The sequence below is a fragment of the Rhinatrema bivittatum genome, chromosome 14 (genome assembly GCF_901001135.1).
Source record: "Rhinatrema bivittatum chromosome 14, aRhiBiv1.1, whole genome shotgun sequence".
In the NCBI taxonomy this organism is placed as follows: Eukaryota; Metazoa; Chordata; class Amphibia; order Gymnophiona; family Rhinatrematidae; genus Rhinatrema; species Rhinatrema bivittatum.
The window spans coordinates 49,275,296-49,297,828 of NC_042628.1; the positions used below are offsets into that span (position 1 = coordinate 49,275,296).

The window sequence follows — 22,533 nt, forward strand, 5'->3', positions numbered from 1 at the left end:
GAGGCGGCCACATATGCGCAAACGCCCAGGGAACCAAGTTCAGCGTAGATGCCATGTAACCCAGAACTTCAAGATAATCCTAATCCCTGATATTCCTGAGATGTAACAGCCACCAAATTTGCCCCTGTAATTTTACCATCCTGTCTGAAGTGAGAAACATTTTGTCTATATCTGTTTTATTTACCACAAGATATTCCAGCCTTTGTAATGGTACCAGATTGTTTTTTGCCCAGCCCAGGGATTGCAGCCTCTACATCACTAGCTGCATTAACTGCTGAAAAGCCTCCCAAGATTTTGCTCAAATAAGTCAGTCGTCTAGATAAGGGTGTATTAGAATACACTTTCTGCAGAAGGCTGACGCTACCACACCATCACTTTGGTAAATGTATGAGGCGCAGTTGCGAGTCCAAAAGAAAGCACCTGGAATTGAAAATTCTCTCCCAGTGCCATGAACATGAGAAATTTCTGATAAGTGTCCCGAATAGGAATATGAAGATAGGTCTCTGTAAGATCCAGGGATACCAAGAACTTTCCTTTTCTGACTGCAGCAATGACCAAGCACAGAGTATCCGCCGAAAATGAGGCACCCACAGAAAAGCATTCACCTTCTTGAAATCCAGAATGGGCCGAAAGGTCCTCTCCTTCTTGAATACCACAAAATAGATGGAATGTCTGCCTCGACTCAGTTCATCCAGGGGTACTGGAACCATTGCTCCCAACTTCAGCAGGCATTTTAGTGTGGATCAAATCACAGCCTTTTCGACACTGGCCATACACAGAGAAGTCATGAAGGCCTCGCATACCAGGCTCACAAATTCTAAGGCGTAACCACCTCTTATGATGGAGAGGACCCACTGGTAGATAGTATCGTGGCCTGTTCCTCATAAAACTGGTTCAAATGGCCCCCGATGCACAAAGAGTGGCACAAAGAGTGGACCAAGTGAACTTCATTGTGCTCCCTTAAGGCCGCCACAACCGGATCCTAAGCTTTCTTGAGAGGGCTTTTGTAGCCCCCGAAAAGATGGTGATTTATTTGGATATTGTCTCTGCAAAGATGATGCCTTCCCTGGCCAGTAATGCCGAGTCTTCCAAACGTTTTGCGTACTGGAGAAAGGCATTTGGCTCCCCCGGGGATTATCCCTGGCAATTTATGCCCCTTAGATTCTCCCAGATGCTTCACCGGCTGCTCTAAACCCTTTCCAAACAGCAGCTTGCCTTTGAATGGGAGATTTCCTGGCTGTGACTTGGATCAGTCATCGGCTGCCCAATTGTGCAACCAGAGCACTCTCCTAGCCGAAACTGCTGACATCCAGAGATGTCCACAGTAAATCATACAATGCATCCCACAATAAAGGCTAAATCAGCCTCTAGATGCTCTACCTCTTTCAACAAGAAAGAGTCCTCGGACTCTACCACTGGAATCTACTGAACCCAGTGCAAATACGCCTAGGCTATGAAGCTATATTACATACCACCACTCAAATTCTCAAGGCCAAGACCTTAAACATTCTTTTAAGCTGTATCTCAGCTTACAATCCTGGCAATCCCTAAGAGCTGCATTCCTGCAACCAGAATGGTGGTCTTCTTATAACTGCTGAAACTAGTGCATCCACCTTAGGTAACTTCAAGAGCTCCAAAGTCTTATCCCAATCCTTCGGAATTCCCTTCTGTAACCAGATCAGGCATCCACCTCCTCTTGAAAATTTGAGATGGGCCCCATGACCCCTCCTGAGGGGCCAGCTTTGTACCTTAGAAGCTGAGAAGCTACCTTGGGGCAGGGATGTTTCACAGATGCATGTTTTCTAGCTAGATATGCCTTATGCATTAATAAGACAAACTCAGTTGAAAAGTGTCATCAGAATCAGACCCGCCATAAGAAGAATCCATTGCCTCCACAGACCTGTCCTGGGGCACTATCTGAGGTCTCATCCACAGGTGACAATGCTGGGGGAGAAACAGCTCTCTCCCCAGTGATCCCCTGCACTGTGGGAACAGCCAGAAAAATGCTTTATATGTTTTTTTGAAATTGTTTCTTAAAAAGAACTTATCTTAGCACTTTTTTGCTTCTTTAATTTTGTGTTATTGGTTCTACTCATTTGCACCTATTGTTCCCCATTGCTCAGATTTTAATTATGATTTTAAAAGTATGAAATGTTTTGCCATTGATCAAGTGAAGAATGCCAGAGGCGGAGATTGCGAGAAATTGTTACTCCAATTGGAACATCGTGGGATATACAGTAAAAACTTTAGAACCTAATGGTTTGAATAAGATATTAGAATGGAATTCTTTTTTATAACAAACTTTAAATGGCTGACCTCTAAAATGCATTCTTAAGCGCATGGTCTATAGCTATAGTGAGCTTAAATAGAGTGCACATGCCCCATTGTTTTAGGCATTTGTGATCAGAAGTTATAGTGAGAACGTTCGGCTCCAAGATTAAAGATTGCTGAATTGCAGGATGCGTGAGTATAGTTTTTTATTGTGAGATATGGAGAGAGATCAAAGTACATGTCGTTTTAATGAAGATTCTATGTTTCAGATTGACGACCTGAAGCAGCTTTGTTGGTGAAACGATTGACCAACGTTGGCGGCAAATGAGCAGAACCGACGGCACAAAATTAAAGAAGCAAAAAAAATGCTAAGATAAGTTCTTTTTAAGAAGCAATTAAAAAAAAATGTGTAAAGAATTTTTTGTATTAATAAAGTTCAGGTAGAATGGAGATTTTTAGGACCGATGACTGAACAAAATGCAGCATTTCCAGAGTTTGTTGAACTAGGCATGCTGGTATTCTGAGGTCTTTTCCTCCGTTTTTCACGAACATTAAATTCAGCTGCAGTTGGTTGAATGATACCTCTTTTTTCAATGCATACTGCTTCTGTTTATTCGACCTCAAAGATTCAGCCTGTTCCACTGACAGGGGAGATATTGAGGTCCGAATGTAGCTTCTGAGAGAATTATGCAGTTCCTTCATTTTCCAGGCTCTCGATCTTTAACAGTTGGTTGTGGTTTGGTCCTAAGCATCAGTAGCACAATTCATGTTTATCGGTAATAGACATTTTCCTACCAAAAATGCAGTCCTTGAATCCACACACCATGGCTCTCTTTTTAACAGACATTATGAGGAAAAAATGTCTTCTCTTCTCTTTTAAAGGGTAGCACTGAAAAGTGTTGTTTGAGGGCTGCTGAAGCAGTGAGGCAACTTTAAAAAAAAAGGTTAAGAAGATTCTTACAGAAAAAATAGAGTGAAACAGAGGTACATGTCCGTGCAGATGCTCGGATGAATAAAGACTGAGGGGGTTCATGAGGCAACACCAATGTAGGAACTCCTCCTGCACATGTTTAGTAGAGCAAAAGCTCTACTAGCTAAGAGTCAGGTTTGTTCGGTGCCACCAGATAATGTTACCCATAAGTCATGGCTAATTCAGTCCCGCTTGTCGACAGAGAATCTAGTCATTTGATTGGCTAAAAACTTTCAAGCATTTCATGACTTATGTAAGACAATTGAAGAGTTGAATGTGGATCTAACCTGAAGCAGCAGCATCACCAGGTTCATGGAGTTATTTTCCACAGCATGTATCAGAGGGGAGCGACCGCTCTTAATATCCTTACAGACAGAGAAAAAAAGGTCATTAATAAGCCTGTATTAAATGCAATACATACCAGTACTGGCATACACATTACCTGCAATGCGCACACACACACATACAGATTCACACATGCAGACATACTTGTCTCTAGTGCACATGCTTGTGGCTACGTACAACAGCATCAATATCTGCTCCTTGCTCCAGCAAGAACAAAACAGCATCTGTATTTGAGGTGTTCACAGCTACATGGAGAGGGGTAAAACCTGGAGGGAAAACACAGGGGAGGGAAGAGAAATTAGATAGACTATCAGTAGCATGAAATGGAAAAGTGGAAAGAGAGAGAAAAATAGAAAGAAAAGACAGATATAGAGATGAGGAGAAACAGTTTTGCCCAGATGAAAGTTGCTTTCTGGCACTTTTTTGAGTAGCAATACAGATTTACTGTTTCCATAGCTCTCTCTCTCTCTCTGACCCCATACTGCGAGTCTCTCCTCTTCTTTCCCTCACACTTTTCTATTACAGGGATGCAGAGAGGGTACAGTTCTCTTCAATAGGACAAATTCCGTAATTTCAACTTTGATTGTATCTGAAAGATACCTTCCAATACTTTAGTTTCCTCACACGTATATGTGCTTTGTATACATGCATACAATGGTTATTCACATACATGTGTGATGATTATATGCATTCATGTGATGGTTATAGATCTATGTCCTGTGTTCACATATATGTGTGATGGCTATATATGTAATTGTGCTGGGCATACATGTGTGTGATGTTATATATACATTTGTGCCTGCTTTTAATATTTACCCTCATAATTTCGTGTCTCCAGGTCTAGGTTCCCCTGGCAGATTTCAGCTAGCTGCCGCAGGCATGCAACACTGCCATGCTCACATGCCAAGTGCACACATGTCTGTCCATTCCGGTCTAGATTCATTGGGGAGGCTCCATGCGACACCAGCAGACCCACCAGGGCTGGCTGCTTAGTGATCACTGCCAGGTGGAGTGGAGTCTAGGAAAGATTATTACAAAATGGGAAGAAAGGAGTGTGAGGGTAACAGACACAGAAAACTAAGAATGACAGACTGAAACGTTATAAGCAGGGTCTCAATTTTATCACAGTCCTGAAAAACCACACCAAACAAAAACTGCCTTCCCTGTGAAAAGCTGGGGTAGATGCAGGGCCTTTTTCTCTCCTAATTCCCAGACCTCACTTTCCCAGTGCCAGCATCTGCTCCCAAGATGGCTCACCCACCCATGATTCCACTTCCCCTGTCCCACAAGACAGGGGTGGGCAAACTATGATCTATGGGCCACTTTCAGCCCACTGGCATCTTTCATCTGGTTCCATCAACCCCAATTCAATCCAGGGAGCAGCTGCAGCAGACTGGGTGACGTATCAAGAAAGATATGGCAAAGTGCAATGACAACTACTATCAGTAGGAGGCGCAGAATAAACAGCTGCATGCCTTAGTGGAGGTGCTTTTGCAGCAGTCCCAGCTCCTCAATACTGAACAGTTATTTATTTATTTATTATTTTTTATATTCCAACATTCGATCTGAGATATCACATCGGTTTACATTCAGGTACTGTAGGTATTTCTCTATCCTCAGAAGGCTTACAATCTAAGTTTGTACCTGAGACAATGGAGGGTAAAGTGACTTGCCAAAGGTCACAAGGAGCAACAGCGGGACTCAAACCCTGGTCTCCTGGTTTGTAGTCCACTGCTCTAACCACTAGGCTATTCCTTCTCCCTCAAGCTCTGGGTGTTCTGAATTACAGCAGAGCCAGAAGCTTAGCTGCCTGACAGGCCACAGGTCAAGTATGTGGGGAACATACACAGTGACAAGGCTGTGTCCTGCCAGGCGCTACTCTAACTGGTCATGCACCTGCTGCAGTGTGTGATCTGGGTCTCATCCACCTTAACAACCTTTGTGAGGGCCACCATAAGTGACTGCAGTGGCAAGCATAGAAATATAGAGACCATATGGCATATCCAGTCTGTCCATCCGCCCCAATTGCTCAGCTCTACAATCCCTATCACTTCCTCAGAGATACCCTGCTCTTGTTCAATGCTTTTTTGAATTCACACACTGTCTCCATCACCTCCACTGGAAACTTCATGCATCCACCACCTTTTCTGTAAAGAAATACTTCCTTAGGTTACTCCTGAGTCTACCCCTTTTCACCCTCATCCTATGACCCCTCATTCTATAGCTTCCTTTCTATTACTGAAAAAGGCCCGCCTTTTTGCAGACGACACTAAGATCTGCAACAGAGTGGACACGCCGGAAGGAGTGGAGAGAATGAGACGGGATTTAAGGAAACTGGAAGAGTGGTCGAAGATATGGCAGCTGAGATTCAATGCCAAGAAGTGCAAAGTCATGCATATGGGGAGTGGAAATCCGAATGAACTGTATTCAATGGGGGGGGGGGAAAGGCTGATTTATTTATTATAGATTTTTCTATACCGGGGTACGTAAATAACATCACCTCGGTTTACATTCAAACAGTAATTCAGCATTGCGCTTTACAATATAACAAGGTAACTAAACGAAAAACAATATAGTATATAACTTTATATTAATAGAATATCAGCAATATATGAGAGATTGTGGCAGTTAGGAAGAGTAGATGTGCACGGAGCAGGAGAAAGACCTTGGGGTGATAGTGTCTAATGATATGAAGTCTGCGAAACAATGCGACAAGGCGATAGCAAAAGCCAGAAGAATGCTGGGCTGCATAGAGAGAGGAATATTGAGTAAGAAAAGGGAAGTGATTATCCCCTTGTACAGGTCCTTAGTGAGGCCTCACCTGGAGTACTGTGTTCAGTTCTGGAGACCATATCTACAAAGAGACAGAGACAAGATTGAAGCGGTACAGAGAAGGGCGACCAGAAAGGTGGAGGGTCTTCATCGGATGTCATACGAGGAGAGATTGAAGAATCTAAATATGTACATCCTGGAGGAAAGGAGGAGCAGGGGTGATATGATTCAGACTTTCAGATACTTGAAAAACTTTAACGATCCAAAGACAACGACAAACCTTTTCCGTCAGAAAAAAATCAGCAGAACCAGAGATCACGAGCTAAGGCTCCAAGGAGGAAGACTAAGAACCAATGTCAGGAAGTATTTCTTCACGGAGAGAGTGGTGGATGCCTGGAATGCCCTTCTGGAGGAAGTGGTGAAGTCCAAAACTGTGAAGCACTTCAAAGGGCCGTGGGATAAACACTGTGGATCCATCAGGTCTAGAGGACGCGTATAAAGAGCAGGCAGCAAAACACTGCACGGAGCGGCAGTAGCCACAGAGGCATTCACGGAGTGGGATGCCAGTGGCCAGCGGTTGGTGTTCCACCTTCACGGAGCGGAAGGATGGAGGGCTGCCATCTCCCAATTAAAAAAAGAAAACGAACAAACAAACAAAAAAACAAACCAGGGATGGGTTCATGGGCTATAGGTATTACCAATTATTAGGCTTATTCAATTACCAATTATTAGGCTTTTCAATATTTGATGATAGTTAATGTGACTTTCAAGGCATACTTCACTTTCAATGCATATCCAGCATAGCTCCCTGCTTCAAAGGCAGGGGAGAAGAAAAACTAATACTTCACGCATATCTCTGCTTCAACGGCAGAGAGCTATGCTGCCGCTTACCCAACTAATCAAACTTAACATTTCACTTGGAAGCAGCTCCATCACTGCTCTCTATATTAATAGTGGGGGTGAAAGGGAAATAGAACCTAAGGTTACTAAGAGCCAAGAGAAACAGATAAGCATGAGAAAAAAATGTGTGAAGCTTGCTGGGCAGACTGGATGGACCAGTTGGTCTTCTTCTGCCGTCATTTCTATGTTTCTATGTTTCTATATGATAGTTAAGTTATTTAAATGTCTCTATCATATCTCCCCCACCCACTTTTCCTCTAGGGTATACATGTTTACATCTCCAAGTGTATGCTTATATGCTTTATTTATTTAATATGCTTTGTAACAAAGGCCACTGACCATTTTAGTAGCCACTCTCTGGAATGATTACATCTGGCCCTGGGCATTCTTACAGCAAAGGGCCATGAGAATGCCCAAGGTCGTGACCTGAAGAGCAGCTTCTGGGACAAGCTTTCAACTGAAGTCCAGTCTGACCTGAGCAGAGTGCACAAGGTCAAGAGCCATGAATCCAGGATAATAGGCGAGGCTTGGACACTAAAAGGACAGAACTTAATCCTGGAGCCTCTGCATCTTCAAACATCTATTAGTCCTACAGAAAGAGACTCTGCCCATCTTCTTTGCTGGTTTTGTTAAAACTACATTTAGATGCAAAAGGCAAACTATTAGCAGTAAATATGAAGACTTCTGCAAAATGCAGGGTTTGAAAATGCTAGAAACTGAGGTACCTTGGACTTCAAAAATTCCAGAGTGTGGTTTTGCTGTTTATAAAGTACCATCAATTTACACAACTACTGTACTGTAGAAGGGAGAGAGGAAACGGATGAACCTGGCAGCATCCACCGACTCCTCGGGCTTCCAAACCAATCATAGCCTGCCATGACTGGCTGTACATTTATGGATACTCAGGTTTGCCTTGACTTACATTCTCTTTCTTCCAGCTTCCTCCCCCCACGCCTCTCTTCTCCAGGGAGAGTCCCTCCCTGCAACCCAGCCCCTAGTGCAGGCAAGAGATTCTAACATGGCCCTTGAGAAAAAAAAATGTGCCCACCCTTGTGCTAAAGCAAAGCTGGCTGGCAGAGGAAACAGATGCAAAGGTGAAATGCTGCTCTCCTCCTGCCAGCCTGGGGGAGAGGAGTAAGTGGGGACAGAAGAAAGAGAGACCGCTCCTGCAGAGAAGGGGGCATCAAATGAAAAAAAAAAGCTTCCTTCCCCTACAAAAGTACCAAATGAGAACCGAATCAGGTTCCTGGTTATAAGGACACCACAGGACTACCGCTGACAGGAATCACTGCTGTGAGAAAGCTCAAAGTATGGTTATTAATATCACTTATTTTCTAGTGTGAACAGGGCACGTATGCAGCGCCGTATATAAACACACAGGAGAAAGTTCCATCTCTGTGGTGTTTACAATCTAATCAAGACACACAAATGAGACTGCCGGAGTCTCACTGACAAGGGACCATTTTGTGAGGAAGCTCCGACTGCCAGACTGGTAAGAGTACTGCTAAAAGTAAATTCACATCGCCAAGATGGTTGTGGGCTTTTGTGTGTGTGTGTGTGTGTGTGAGAGACAGAGAGAGAGAGAGAGTGAGAGAGAGATTCTGTGTGTGTAAAATACAGACTGCAGTTATGAAGCATCCTGCGCAATACTGTCTGCAAGAGAATGTGCCTGTGTCTATGCGAGGCTTCGTCTGTGTGCATGTGTGTGAAGGACATGCCATCCATTCTCACTCATCCTGTGCATTTCTGCAGAAACCAGAGGAAACCCAGTAACTGTGCAGTTCTAACTAACCACATCTGCCACCATCTCGCCGCTGACGCAAACAGTCCCTTCTGAGAACCATAGTGCTTCTGTGTCAGGTGCACTCCTTACGAGAAGTAGTGTACTGCTAACCTGCACATGGGAACCGCCTGATAAACAATTTCACGTTCACGTACGCATCTCTATACTGGGCTCCTGCCACGACAGGTACAGGAACTACCCCTCATAAGCAAGAGGTGAGAGACAGGGTTCTCGGTTCTTCCTCTCAGCAGTGCTCGGTCACTGCCAATGTGAGCTTCTTCATAACGGTGCCGTTACTGCTGGTGTGAGCCTAAGTTCACCTTTGGATGATTTTTACATCGGTCCAATAAAAGGTATCCAAAACCTGCAAAAAAAATCCTCTTTTCTAAATAATTCAGGATAAATTGGCACAGTACTGGTCAGGTCTATTGGGGGATGAAATTTTGGTTAATAATATCCAATCATCTGTAATTGGATATGTTGCAAGAAGCCTGCTGGTCTGTGTGCAGTAAGTCCATTTTAAGGTAATTCAGATATAGTATTCATCCCCATCCAGTAGGCTCACAATTGAGTCTAGCTATTGTCATTGCATACCCTGTAGCTAATTTGTTTCCTTTCGAAATTAAGCTACAAGGTACAGAAGTATGGATCTTGCACCTATGCAGGTGGCCAAAAATTGCCCCATTATAATTGAGGGATTGCACTATCCAGCACAGCAATACTGTTAGTTCTGCCAGCTCATTTCAATTTGAGTAAGGCAGAAAGAGAATTCTAGTAGGAATTTTATTGACTAAAAAAAAATATTATTAAAATGGACTTTTAATGGGACTTTGTGGAGGAGTAGTCTAGTGGTTAGAGCAGTGGGCTACGAACCAGGCGACCCAGGGTTCAAGTCCTGCTGTCACTCCTTGTGACCTTAGGCAAGTCACTTTACCCTCTATTGCTTCAGGTACAAACTTAGATTGTAAGCCCTCTGGGGATAGGGAAATACCTATAGTACCTGAATGAAATCCACTTTGAAGCACTGCAAAAAGAAAAAAAAAGTGTGAAAAAGCAGAATATAAATCTAAATAAATAATATGATAATCAAAAACATTATGTCCCTAATTAAAATGTCTGGTACTGTGGATGAAGGAAGACTGACAAGATTTTTTTTTTAAAAAATAGAGAAAATGTAATTGGTGTTTACCAATCAGAATCTAAAACGTGATTTTTTTTTTGGTCTGACTTTCCAAATGATGCTCATGGTGGCTTATATCATTATTTAAATTCATATACAATAAGTCCCTGTCCCAAACAGCTTACAATTTAAGTCATTACCTGAGGCAATGATAAAAGTGGCTTGCCCAAGGTCACAAGAAATGTCAATGGCAGAAGTGAACATACAGTTCAATATGTAAAGGCATAATAAAAATCTTGCAGGAAATAAAATGCACTATAGAAACATAGAAACATAGAAATGACAGCAGAAGAAGACCAAACGGTCCATCCAGTCTGCCCAGCAAGCTATGCACTTTTTTTTTTCTCATACTTCTGTTACTCTTGGCTCTTAGTAACCTTTTGGTTCTATTTCCCTTCCACCCCCACCATTAATGTAGAGAGCAGTGTTGGAACTGCATCCAAGTAAATATCTACCATAGTTAGGGGTAGAAACCGCTGCAATAAGCAAGCTACACCCATGCCTTTGTTTACCCAGACTATGTAACTCGGTCCTTGTTGGTTATTGTCTGTATATCCACCTTTCTACATTCCCCCTGCCGTTAAAGTAGAGAGCTATGCTGGATGTGCGTTGAAAGTGAAGTATCAGACTTTCTCCCCTGCCGTTGAAGCAGAGAGCTATGCTGGATGTGCGTTGAAAGTGAAGTATCAGACTTTCTCCCCTGCCATTGAAGCAGAGAGCTGTGCTGGATATGCATTGAAAGTGAAGTATCTGGCTTATTTGGTTTGGGGTAGTAACCGCCGTAACAAGCAAGCTACTCCCCGCTTTTTTGTGAATGCAAATCCTTTTTTTCCCACACTTCCTCTTGCCGTTGAAGCTTAGAGCAATGTTGGAGTCGCATTAACCGTGTGTATGTTTATTGAATAAGGGTATTATCTCCAGGCAGTAGCTGTCATTCCTGCGAGCCACCCACTCTTCATTCACGTCCTCTAGACTTGATGGATCCACAGTGTTTATCCTACACCCCTTTGAAGTCCTTCACAGTTCTGGTCTTCACCACTTCATCCGGAAGGGCATTCCAGGCATCCACCACCCTCTCCGTGAAGAAATACTTCCTGACATTGGTTCTGAGTCTTCCTCCTTGGAGCTTCAACTAGTGACCCCTGGTTCTGCTGATTTATTTCCGACGGAAAAGGTTTGTCGTTGTCTTTGGATCGTTAAAACCTTTCAAGTATCTGAAAGTTTGAATCATATCACCCCTGCTCCTCCTTTCTTCCAGGGTGTACATATTTAGATTCTTCAATATCTCCTCATAAGTCATTCGATGAAGACCCTCCACCTTTCTGGTCGCCCTTCTCTGGACCGCTTCCATCTTGTCTTTGTCTCTTTGGAGATACGGTCTCCAGAACTGAACACAGTACTCCAGGTGAGGCCTCACCAAGGACCTGTACAAGGGGATAATCACTTCCCTTTTCTTACTCGATATTCCTCTCAATGCAGCCCAGCATTCTTCTGGCTTTTGCTATCGCCTTGTCACATTGTTTCGCCGACTTTAGATCATTAGACACCATTACCCCAAGGTCTCTCTCCTGCTCCGTGCACATCAGCCTTTCCTCCCCCCATCGAATACAGTTCATTCGGATTTCCTCTCCTCATATGCATGACTTTGCACTTCTTGGCATTGATTCTCAGCTGCCATATCTTCGACCACTCTTCCAGCTTCCTTAAATCCTGTCTCATTCTCTCCACTCCTTCCGGCGTGTCCACTCTATTGCAGATCTTAGTGTAGTCCGCAAAAAGACAAATTTTACCTTCTATCCCATCCGCAATGTCGCTCACAAAGATATTGAACAGGATCGGTCCCAACACCGATCCTTGCGGTACACCGCTTAAAACCGCTCTCTCTTCAGAGAGAGTTCCATTTATCATCACACATTGTCTTCTGTCCGTCAACCAGTTTGCAATCCAGGCCACCACCTCAGCACTCACTCCTAAGCTATGGACTCCATATGGATAGAAATTCCATGTGTGATGGGTAAAAATATAGCAGTGGGTATACACTACCATTCACCTGGCCAAGATGAAGAAACAGACTGAAATGTTAACTGAAATTAGAAAGGGAAATAAACTTGGCAACACAAAAATGGGAGGTGTTAGTTACCCCAGTATTGATTAAGTCACTGTCTCATGGGGCATGCAAGAGAGATTAAATTTTTAGATGGCATGAATGACTGTTACATGGAGCAATGGATCCTAGAACCGGTAGCTACTTTAGATCTAGTCCTCAATGGAATGCACAAACTGATGCAAGGGATTATTGTGTTGGGGCTGCTAAACAATAGCGATGATATAACCACTGGAAGGAGGGCATTAAGCAAAACTAATGCAGTAATATATAACTTTAAAAAGGTAGACTACAATAGAATGAGATAATTGTTTAGAGTTAGAAAAAACTAAAAAGAGCAATTGCAAACGTTAAAAGTTTGCATGAGACATGGACATTGTTTAAAAATACCATCTTGAAAGTCCAAATAAAATGCATCCCATGTATTACATGGTTTAATGGTAAGGTGAAAGACACATTTAAAACCAAAAGGGCACCACTCAAAAATGGAAAGCAGTACTAAATGAAGAAACTAGGCAAGAACAAAAAACACTGACAAATTAGACGTAAAAGAGTAGTATGAGAGCCCAGGGAGAATTTGAGAAGCTTGCCAGAGAAGCAAAAACTAAAAAAGCCTGTGAGAGCCTCTGCTGAGCTGCTAGATGACTGGTGGAGAAAGGAGGTACTCAGAGGATACGAAAAGAGCAGAAAAAGTGAATGAATTCTTTGCCTCAGTCTTTAATGAGAAGAACGTTGGGTTCATACATATGCTGGAAACATTCTTTAATGAGTCTGAGCAACTAAAACAAAGCTCTGTGATAATGGAGGATGTACTAGATACATTTTACAAACTAAAGAGTAACAAATCACCAGGCCCAGATGGTATCCATCCCACAGTCTTGAAAGAACTCCAACATGAAATTTCAAACCTGTTGCTTGTAATCTGTAACCTATTTTTTAAAACAACCGCAATACCTAAAAATTGATGGGTGGCCAATGTTACACCAATTTTTAAAAAAGTATAGGGGTGCTTTGAAAAGGTGGGTCTCAAACCCTTATTAGGTGAATCATATCCCACTGATGTGAAAATGAAGGAACCATAAGCTACAGCCAATTCCTGGTTTACAAAATATAGGAATGCTTGGGAAACCATAGACTGGTGAGTCTGACATCAGGTCAGGCAAAATGGTAAAGGCTATTCTTAAAAAATATTTTACTGAGCTTATAGCTTACAGCCTCACCTTGGTAGTAGGAAAATTAATGGAGACTCTCTTGAAGGAAAGAATAGTGAACTATCTACAAACTGGTGGGTTGCTGGACTTGAGGCAGCATGGATTCACCATTGGAAAGGTCCTGTCAGACAAATCTGATTGGGGTTTTTTTTTTGATTGAGTGACTAGAGAATTGGATCAAGAAAGAGTGTTCAATGTGATTTACTTGGATTTCAGTAAAGCTTTTGATATGGTCCCGCACAGGAGGCTCGTGAATAAAATGAAACGTTTGGGACTTGGTGCCAAGGTGATGGATTACAAACTGGTTGACTGACAGGAAACAGCATGTAATGGTAAATGGAATCTACTTTGAAGAGAGAATGGTATTAAGTGGAGTACCACAAAGATAGGTTTTGGGACCGGTTCTGTTCAATATCTTTATGAGCAACATTGTGGAAGGGAGAGAAGGCAAAGTTTGTCTATTTGCAATGATACTAAGATCTGCAACAGAGTAGACATGCCTGAAGGAGTAGAGAGAATGAAAAGTGCTTTAAGAAAGCTTGAAGAGTAGTCTAAGGTTTGGTAGCTGGGATTCAATGCCAAGAATGCAGAGTCACGCATTCTGGGTATGGTAATCCAAAAGAGCTGTATGCGATGAGGGGTGCATGGACTGAGAGACGGACCTTGAAGTGATTGTATCTGGTGAACTGAAGGCAGCAAAACAATGAGACAAGGCAATAGCTAAAGCCAGAACAATGCTGGATTGCATAGAAAGAGTAATAACCAGTAAGAAACAGGAGGTGATAATGCCATTGTCCAAGTTTTTGGTGAGGCCTCACCTGGAATACTGTGTTTATTTCTGGAGACCATATCTCAAAAAGGATAGAAAAGTTTTAATAATGCACGATCCTCGAACCTTTTCCATTGGAAAGCAAACAATAGAACTAGAGGTCATGAAATGAAAGTCTGGAAGGGGGATAACTCAAAACCAACATCAGGAAATATTTCTTCATGGAGTGAGTGGAGGATGCCTGAAATGCCCTTTCGGAAGAGGTGGTGAAGACAAAAACAGTAAACGAATTCAAAAAGGCATGGGATAAACACTGTGGATCCCTAAAGGCTAAAGATGGAAATGAAGTGATAACTTGCATGGAGCAACAGCTACTTCCCCTAACAGAAGGCATGGGGATTACTACCCTTAACCAATTAGCCTTCATGATTTTGATTAACTGCAACATTGCTCTCTGCTTCGACGGCAGGGGCGGGGCAGAAAAATGCAGAATAAGATTCAGACAACAGCCAATGCTGGGCCTCGACATTTACAATCTGGGGTACTGATACATGGACCTTATGGAAAAAGTACAGGACTACTTCTACGGCCAATTCCAAAAGCAAAGCATATTCAAGCAGCGTTGTCTGAATTATCAAGAAGGCTTCTCACCCTGTAAAATGGTCATGTTTTCAAATGGAGAAAGGTCATTAGTGAAGTATGACAGGGATCAGTTCTGGGATCTCTGCTGTTTAACATATTTATAAATGATCGGGAAAAGGGAATGACGAGTGAGGCGATCATAAAATTATGACGAGTGAGGCGATCATAAAATTATGAAAAGTTGTTAAAACAGCAATGGATTACAAGGAACTGTAGAAGGATCTTGCAAGAATAGGAGACTGGGCATTTGAATGCCAAATTATATCTAATATGAAAAAGTGCAAAGTGACGCACATAGGGAAAAATAAGTCCAACTATAGGTACACAATGCTGAATTGTGTATTGGGAGTCACCACCCAGGAAAAGAATCTTGGTCTTTGTGGACAATATGTTAAAATCCTTGGTTCACTGTGCAGCAGTGGATTGGATTGGCCACTGTTGGAAACAGGATGCTGGGCTTGATGGACCCTTGGTCTGACCCAGTATGGCATGTTCTTATGTTCTTAAAGACAAATAGAATGTTAGGAATGATCTGAAAAGGAATTGATAATAAAATGGAAAATATATTGCCTCTGTTATCGAGCATGGTGTGACCGTACCTTGAGTATTATGTGCCATTCTGATTGCCCCGTCACAAAAAAGACATGCTGAATCTAGAAATGCTGCAGAGGAGGGTGACAAAAATGACAAAGGGGATGGAATGGTTCTCCTATGATGACAAGTTACAAAGGTTAGAGCTCATCAGTTTGGAAAAGAGAAGGCAGAGAGGGCACATGGTAGACGTTTATAAGGAATAAATAAAGGACAGCTATTTACCTTTTCAAATAATACTACAACAAAGGGTCACACCATGAAATTAAAAGAAATTAAAAGATTTAAAAGAAAATTGTAGAAAGTATTTTTCACTCAGTGCACAAACAAGCTGTGGAATCTGTTGCTAGATGACATAGTCAAGGCAACTAGCATTGTGGGGTTTAAAAGAGGACTGGACAAGTTCCTGGAGGAAAACTCCATAAAACATTAGCCAGATAGACTAAAGCCAGCTATTGCTTTTCCAGGGATTGAGTAACTTGAAATAGATCTACTTTAGGGAATCTGCTGGATACTTGTGACCTGGATTGATCACTGTCAGAGATAGGATGCTGGGCTCAATGGACCTTGGTCTGAACCAGTATGTCATTTCTTATGTTCTTAAGGTCACCTGTTTTTAATCGAAAGTACCTTTAGTTAAAAAGGAAAAGGTACTGTATATTGAATACCTTCAGCTGAACAAAATAAGAGATGGATTGTTAGGATTGTGGTTCCTTGTGTCAGGGTGAGATTGAAGCAACCTATAGGGAAGGCCCTATAGGTCCTTATTGCCAACGGGTGGAGCAGATGATGCAGAGACTGGACTGGTGCTTCGCCTATACCAACCCCTTTTCCCTCGGGTTGAGCCTTTGGGTTCCGGGGGCCGGAAGCTTTTAGGTGGCAGTCTTTGGGATTGTTGCGTTCGTGCCTCTTCTCGCCCCTCGCTCACCCTCTGGTGGTCCAGCTTCCAGTCTAATAAAGAACTATTGTATTTATCTCATATTCTAGCCTATTTATTTATTTATTTATGGTTTTTATATACTGGAGCTCCTGTATACAATACATATCGCTCCGGTTCACAGAGAACTAGCCTAGCCAGTGAACTAGCCAGTGAACTAGCCTAGCCAGAGAACTAGCCTAGCCAGTGGTTTCTCTCAGGATCTCCTCCTGGGGGCGCTGTCATCTGCCATCGGCCCAGGGATTCACCATTTCCTCCAGGTGGTCATTCCTTTCACTATTGTCCCCTTGTGGGAGCCAACCACTACAGACCACTGACTCCGCTCACGGAGGTATTGTATAGACAGCTACTCCTCTTTCTCTGAGACTTGCCAGCAGCTTATATATATATACAGATTGCTACTCCGTAGCGGGGGGCATGATAGATTGCTATCTCATAGTGAAGTACCATATACCTTTTGCTAACTCCTCTTCCTTGAAGAGTTGATCCATAACAGATTGCTACTCCTTAGCAGATTGATACAGCTTGCTACTTCCTTTCCTTACAGGAGTATCTTACAACAGTTCGCTAACTCCTCCCCTCTGGAGGAGCAGATCATGTCATATCGCTACTCCTTTCCCTTTCAGGAGCACAGCAGAACAGCTTGCCAACTCTGCTCTCCTGGTGGAGTGAGCGACAGCAGATTGCTACTCCTCCCCTCTGGAGGAGGCGAGCGTAATAGATTGCTAGCTCCTCCCCTTTGGAGAAGGAAAGACTAACAGGGATGCAGGTGGAAAGGTAGATCCAGTGTCAGAATGAGGTCAGAGGCAGGTGGCAAGCATGGGTGATGAGAGCCCAGGCTATGGTCAGTGGTAGGCGGCAAGTAAGGATGGTCGTGGTCCAGGCTGTGGTCAGTTCCAATAATCAGTCCAAGGGCAGGCTGGGCTATGGAAGTGGAAGGCAAGGCTGGAGAAATGAAAATAGGCTGGAGAGATGGAGACAAGGCTGGGCAAGGCTAAGGATGAAGACGAAGGCTGAAGATGAAGCAAGGCTGGGCAAAGCTGAAGACAAAGGCTAAAGAAGGCAGAAGATGAAGGCAAGGCTGAAGCTGAAGAAATAGGCTGAAGATGAAGGCAGAAGAAGGTAATGCTGAAGACGAAGGCAAGGTAGGCCAAAGGATCCAAAGAGGAGCAGCAACTCACACTACCTGAAGGGTAGTTGACCCATTGCTGAGGTGGCAGGAAGAGGGGCACTGTATAAGGATTGAAGCAGCTGACATCATCCAAGGGCACTGCGGTTCCCATCGTAGGCCCTTTAAAAGGATATCTTTCCACAATCTTTAACAGGAAGTATTGGGAATAGTCTCCTGAACTGACCTGTAGCTTGGGCACCAATTGGATGGCCCATTGTTGGAGTAAGATCTGAATCTCTTGATCCAGAAGAGGTAACTGAGAAGCATCCTTCAACATGCCGGTGTAAAAGAGGAAGGGAAAGTTGGGAGAGGAAATTTAGATGATAACCCTTGTGGACGATTCGAAGTACCCACTGATCCGAAGTGATATGGTTTCATTCTGTGAAATATTTTTGTATTCTCCTCCCTACTGGATGACATGGCTGTGGCTGAGTCATCTTCAAAAAGACAGTGGAGGCTTCTGAAGAGATGTCCGGGAGGGTTTTTGCTGTTTTCTGTCTCTTTGGCGTGCTCTAGCTTGAATGGATTAAGGTTGTGAACGTGGCTGTTGATATGGTTGGAACTGTTGAGATCTATATGGTAGGAAACTCATATGGTTTTCGTTAGTAGTAATAAGGTTTGCGTTGATAAAAGCATCTTGTTGTTGTTTGAGAATCTGAAGATCCTGAAAGGGATTAAACCACCACGTTTTGTTCTTTTAACTGGCTACAGTATCCTTGAACTTGTCTCCGAACAAGTTATCTCCTGTGCATGTCCTCCCTGATGGAGCTAGAACGAAGCCAGGCTATAAGTCGAGCAGCAACGGCTGTGGCAGAAGTCCTAGATGATGTCTTGAAGGATTCATACACTGCTCTGAGTAAAGTAAACCTTCTTGCATGTCATAAAATAGTTGAGGCATAATTTGTTGACCTGTTGCTGTATGAAGAAAGGGTTTTAATAATTGTAGGGACTCGTACAAGTACTGTACTATATAAAATTGATGTTGTTGTATTCGGGAAGTTAGCATTGCACTCTGGAACTTCTTCTTAGCATATTCATCAAGATCTCTGTGCTGTTTTATTGGAGGAGTGGATGCATGGAGCTTAGTTTTCTTTGCTTGCTTCATTGCTGCGAGAGGGAGTTGGATGACTCCGTAGGCAGTAGATTTTTGTAATCTAAACTTTAGATCTAGTTTCCTAGAAACAGGTGGAATTGACTGAGTGATTCCCAAGTCTTAGATGGTACGGAGTCCAACAATTTGTGGGATGGTAGAGCTGATGGTTCAGTCGGAGCATCTAGGATTTTCAAAATTCCAAATACTTCTTCCAAAGGATCAGCCAACTTGTGGACCTCCACTCCTAATAAGCTGCCAAGTTTTTCTACAAATCGAGAATAAGTAAGATCCTCTGGAGGAGAGGAATGGTTCAGTAACTCTTCTGGTGGATCGGATGGGATACCAGTTGAGCTGTCAGGGGAATGGTCCCTTAGAGATCCTGGAGGTACTGACTGAGGTGAATGTTGCTCACTATCTAGTTGATCAACCTGAGCTGGCGATGCTGTCCAGGGAAGCTGGATAGAGGTGCATCCCCCGCTGGACCTGGGAGGTTCAGTGGTGAGACTTGTTGATGTAATAAGAGGTTTTTATGATCAAAGAAATCTGATCCATGGTCTCTTGTAAATGAGACATCTGCATACCTGTAGGGTGCTTCGGTTGTTGTGGTCTCACTTGAGTACAACTGGAAGTCGATAACCGAGGATGTAATCCTGCAGCTAAAATATTCAAAGAGGGCTGAGGCACCCAGGACCACTGCTCTTGTGCCGGAGGAACACGTCTTGAAGAAAGTTCTTCTTGAAGGATGAACCTTTGAAGATGTGAGCAAGAGGCTAAACATGAATACTCAGAATGGTTCTCTTGAGAGGAGGCCCACCTTGAGTTGATAGAAACTGGCTTTGGCGGAGATACCCAAGGGGGCTGCAACAAGATATCTAGTAAGGGATCCATAATGTGGTCAGAACGTGATGGGAATCTGCTTTTATGTTCCTGATGGCTCTGGACCTTTCGGGAATCACTTTTGTCATGCAAGACACTGGGGCTCTGAGATCTCCTATCTTTTGACGACACATGCGTCAATGAGTGTTTTCCCTGCGTCAAGGAGGCGCCATGCATCAGATGGTGCAAATGCTTCGATGCACCGTGCTTCGGATGGTGCATCTGAGTTGATACGTTGTGCTTCGTAGGGTGCAACACTATCTGGCTTGAAAGTTCATGCTTTGTTTTCTGCCCTGAGGCTTGCACTAATGCATCATGCGTCGAGACCATAGTGGCATGCTTTTCATTCAATGCCTTTTTTGGCATTTGCGTGGAGGAATCCTGGCGCTTAGAAAAGGACAAACTTAATTCCTCCTTGTGCCAGTCTTCCTACGGTGCAGACGGCGCACTTACAACAGGATCGCGCAGAACCTGAGTTGATGGTCTGGATTTTATCTTTTTCGGTGCCAGTTCGACCTCAGGCCTCGGATGATTCTTTCTTTTAGGTTCAACTGATGAAGATCTTCTGGCCACGTCATGGGATCTAGATTTTGGGCCTGGGGACGATTGAACTGAAGGTCCCTGGGTGGGCACAGAACTCCCTGAGGCTGACGAAGTTTGTTCTTGGTCCCGGAGGCTGGCAATCTTTGCAGCTGCAATCTCTGCAGGACGCTTGTTCATGGTCCGGGCCGAGGCAAATATAGCAATAATTATGATTGTCAGTGACGGATACGATATGTCTGCACTGACAATATTTGAATCCTGTATTTTTTAGGTCATGTTAGCACTGAAAAGTGTTGTTTTGGAAATCGCTAGCGTGAAGTTGTGAGAGAAAACATTTTTGAAGGGAGAGACAGAGAGAAAAACTTCCATGCATAAGCCGGAAAAAAACAAACTGAAGAGAGTGATGATGCGCTGTGCGCGGGAAGTGCCGCACAGGCGCAGCACAACTAAGCTTTTTAGTCTTGGAGAAGAAATGTTCTCGAGAGTGTGCTGTTGGTGACATCACCCAAATAGCATGGCTAATTCAGCCTGCTTATTGACAGAAAACGCATGAATGGTTTCAGAGACTGCAGACATTCGTACAAATATCGTACCACATAAAATTGATGTTGCTGTATTCTAGATGTCAACATCGCCTCTGAAAGGTCTTTCTGGCAACCTTATCAAGAAGTCTATGTTCTCTTATTGGAGTTGAGGCGTGCAACTTAGATTTTTTTAGCACATTTCGTTGTGGATTCCACAACTACAGAAGCATGTGGAAGTTGGACAACCCCATAAGTGGTGGATTTCTGTAACCTGAATTTCAGGTCCAATTTCCTAGAAACTGGAAGGTTGGAGTGAGGAGATTCCCACATTTTCAAAAGCACCGCATCAAGGACCTTGTGAAAAGGTGGAGCCGATGGCTTAGCTGGGACTTCCAGGTTCTTCAGGATTCCGAATACTTCTTCTCGAGGGTCCAGGAGCTTCTGGACCTCTACTCCCAGCACCATCCCCAGCTTTTCTACGAATCTTGAATAGGTTAGATCTTCTGGAGGTGAAGAATGATCAGGGGGTTCTTCTGGTGGTCAGAAGGAAAACCTGTTGAGCTGGAAGGCAACATATCTGATGGAGAGTCTTGCTGAACTGATTAAGGGGAAAGTGGAGGTTTGGTCTGTTTATCTGGAATGTGGGAAACCGCTGCCTCTGGCGAGAATGGAGAACGGTCAGGAAGCCCTTTCCCGCTTGGACCCAGAAGATGAGGAAGTGGTAGACCTGGATACCAAGAAAAGAACAGATTTCGTATGATTGAGGAAATCTGATCCATGGCTTGCTGGGACTGGGTCAGAGGTGGATTCGGCATGACCCTTTGAGCATCCTGCTCTGCAAGAACTGGAGAAAGATTGTCCCTCGGGCATATAGCTGCGGACGAAATGGCTGAAGAACTCAGAGTTAGGGCCCAGGAGCCCTTTTCCAGTGGATTCTGAGATAGTTCTTCCCAAAGAATGAAACATTGTAGGTGGGAATGACTGGATACGTCCAAGTAGACTGTACATACCTCCTCGGAAGAAGATGACCTGGAGCTAAGCGACACAGGCTTGGGAGGTGATACCCAAGGGGGCTGTGATAAGATGTCTAAAATCAGATCTACCTGCCGACCCTCTGGAGATGGAGGCTTGTTCCAACCTCTTCTTCTTAGTATGAGGGCTCTTGGCATCTCGGGGTTCATGCCCTTTATGGGGGGCAGTCGATTTCCTCTTACCTGTTTCTTTGGATGATGCATGCGTCAAGGAATTGGCATGTGTGTCATGTAATGCCTGGTAGGACACTTTGAATGCATCGATGGCCCGCCATGTGTCTTTGAGTGCATGGTGACCTGCGTTGGACACTGTGATGTTGGCACCAGCTTCAAAGGCTGCATCGGTGTGTTGTGTGCGACGCGGTCTTTTTTCCGGAACAACTTTTCCAGGAGGAGGAATAGCCTAGTGGTTAGAGCAGTGGACTATGAACCAGAAGACCAGGGTTCAAGTCCTGCTGTCACTCCTTGTGACCTTGGGCAAGTCACTTTACCCTCTATTGCCTCAGGTACAAACTTAGATTGTAAGCCCTCTGGGGATAGAAAAATACCTACAGTACCTGAATGTAATTGAGATTGAATGTCGGTATATAAAAATAATAAATAAATAAAAATAAAACTCTTTTAATTCTTGAGTGGTTGCATTGTAAACTCAATGGGAACTCAACACAGTAGGCCATTTGGGGTGGTGCTCCAAGGTTTTTGCTGGTGTCATAGACGCACTGGTCCCGCATCAGATTTTGGTTGTTCCACGGGGTTAGATCAGGATTCAGATGGTGCTGAAGCAACCTTATCACCCAGTTTTTTATGTTTGGCCATCTGC

At 43.6% G+C, this 22,533-nt stretch overlaps 1 protein-coding gene across 1 annotated transcript in view; it reads right to left on the bottom strand.

The window, feature by feature from the left end:
* The window catches only part of BCL3 (BCL3 transcription coactivator), a 67,231-nt gene that overhangs the window by 15,493 nt on the left and 29,205 nt on the right, over positions 1–22,533 (bottom strand). The window contains exons 4-6 of the mRNA XM_029576763.1: positions 4,403–4,604; positions 3,764–3,852; positions 3,529–3,606 (exon numbers count right to left, since the gene is read on the bottom strand). Coding sequence (XP_029432623.1) covers positions 3,529–3,606; positions 3,764–3,852; positions 4,403–4,604 — 369 coding nt within the window. The remainder of the gene's footprint in view (positions 1–3,528; positions 3,607–3,763; positions 3,853–4,402; positions 4,605–22,533) is intronic.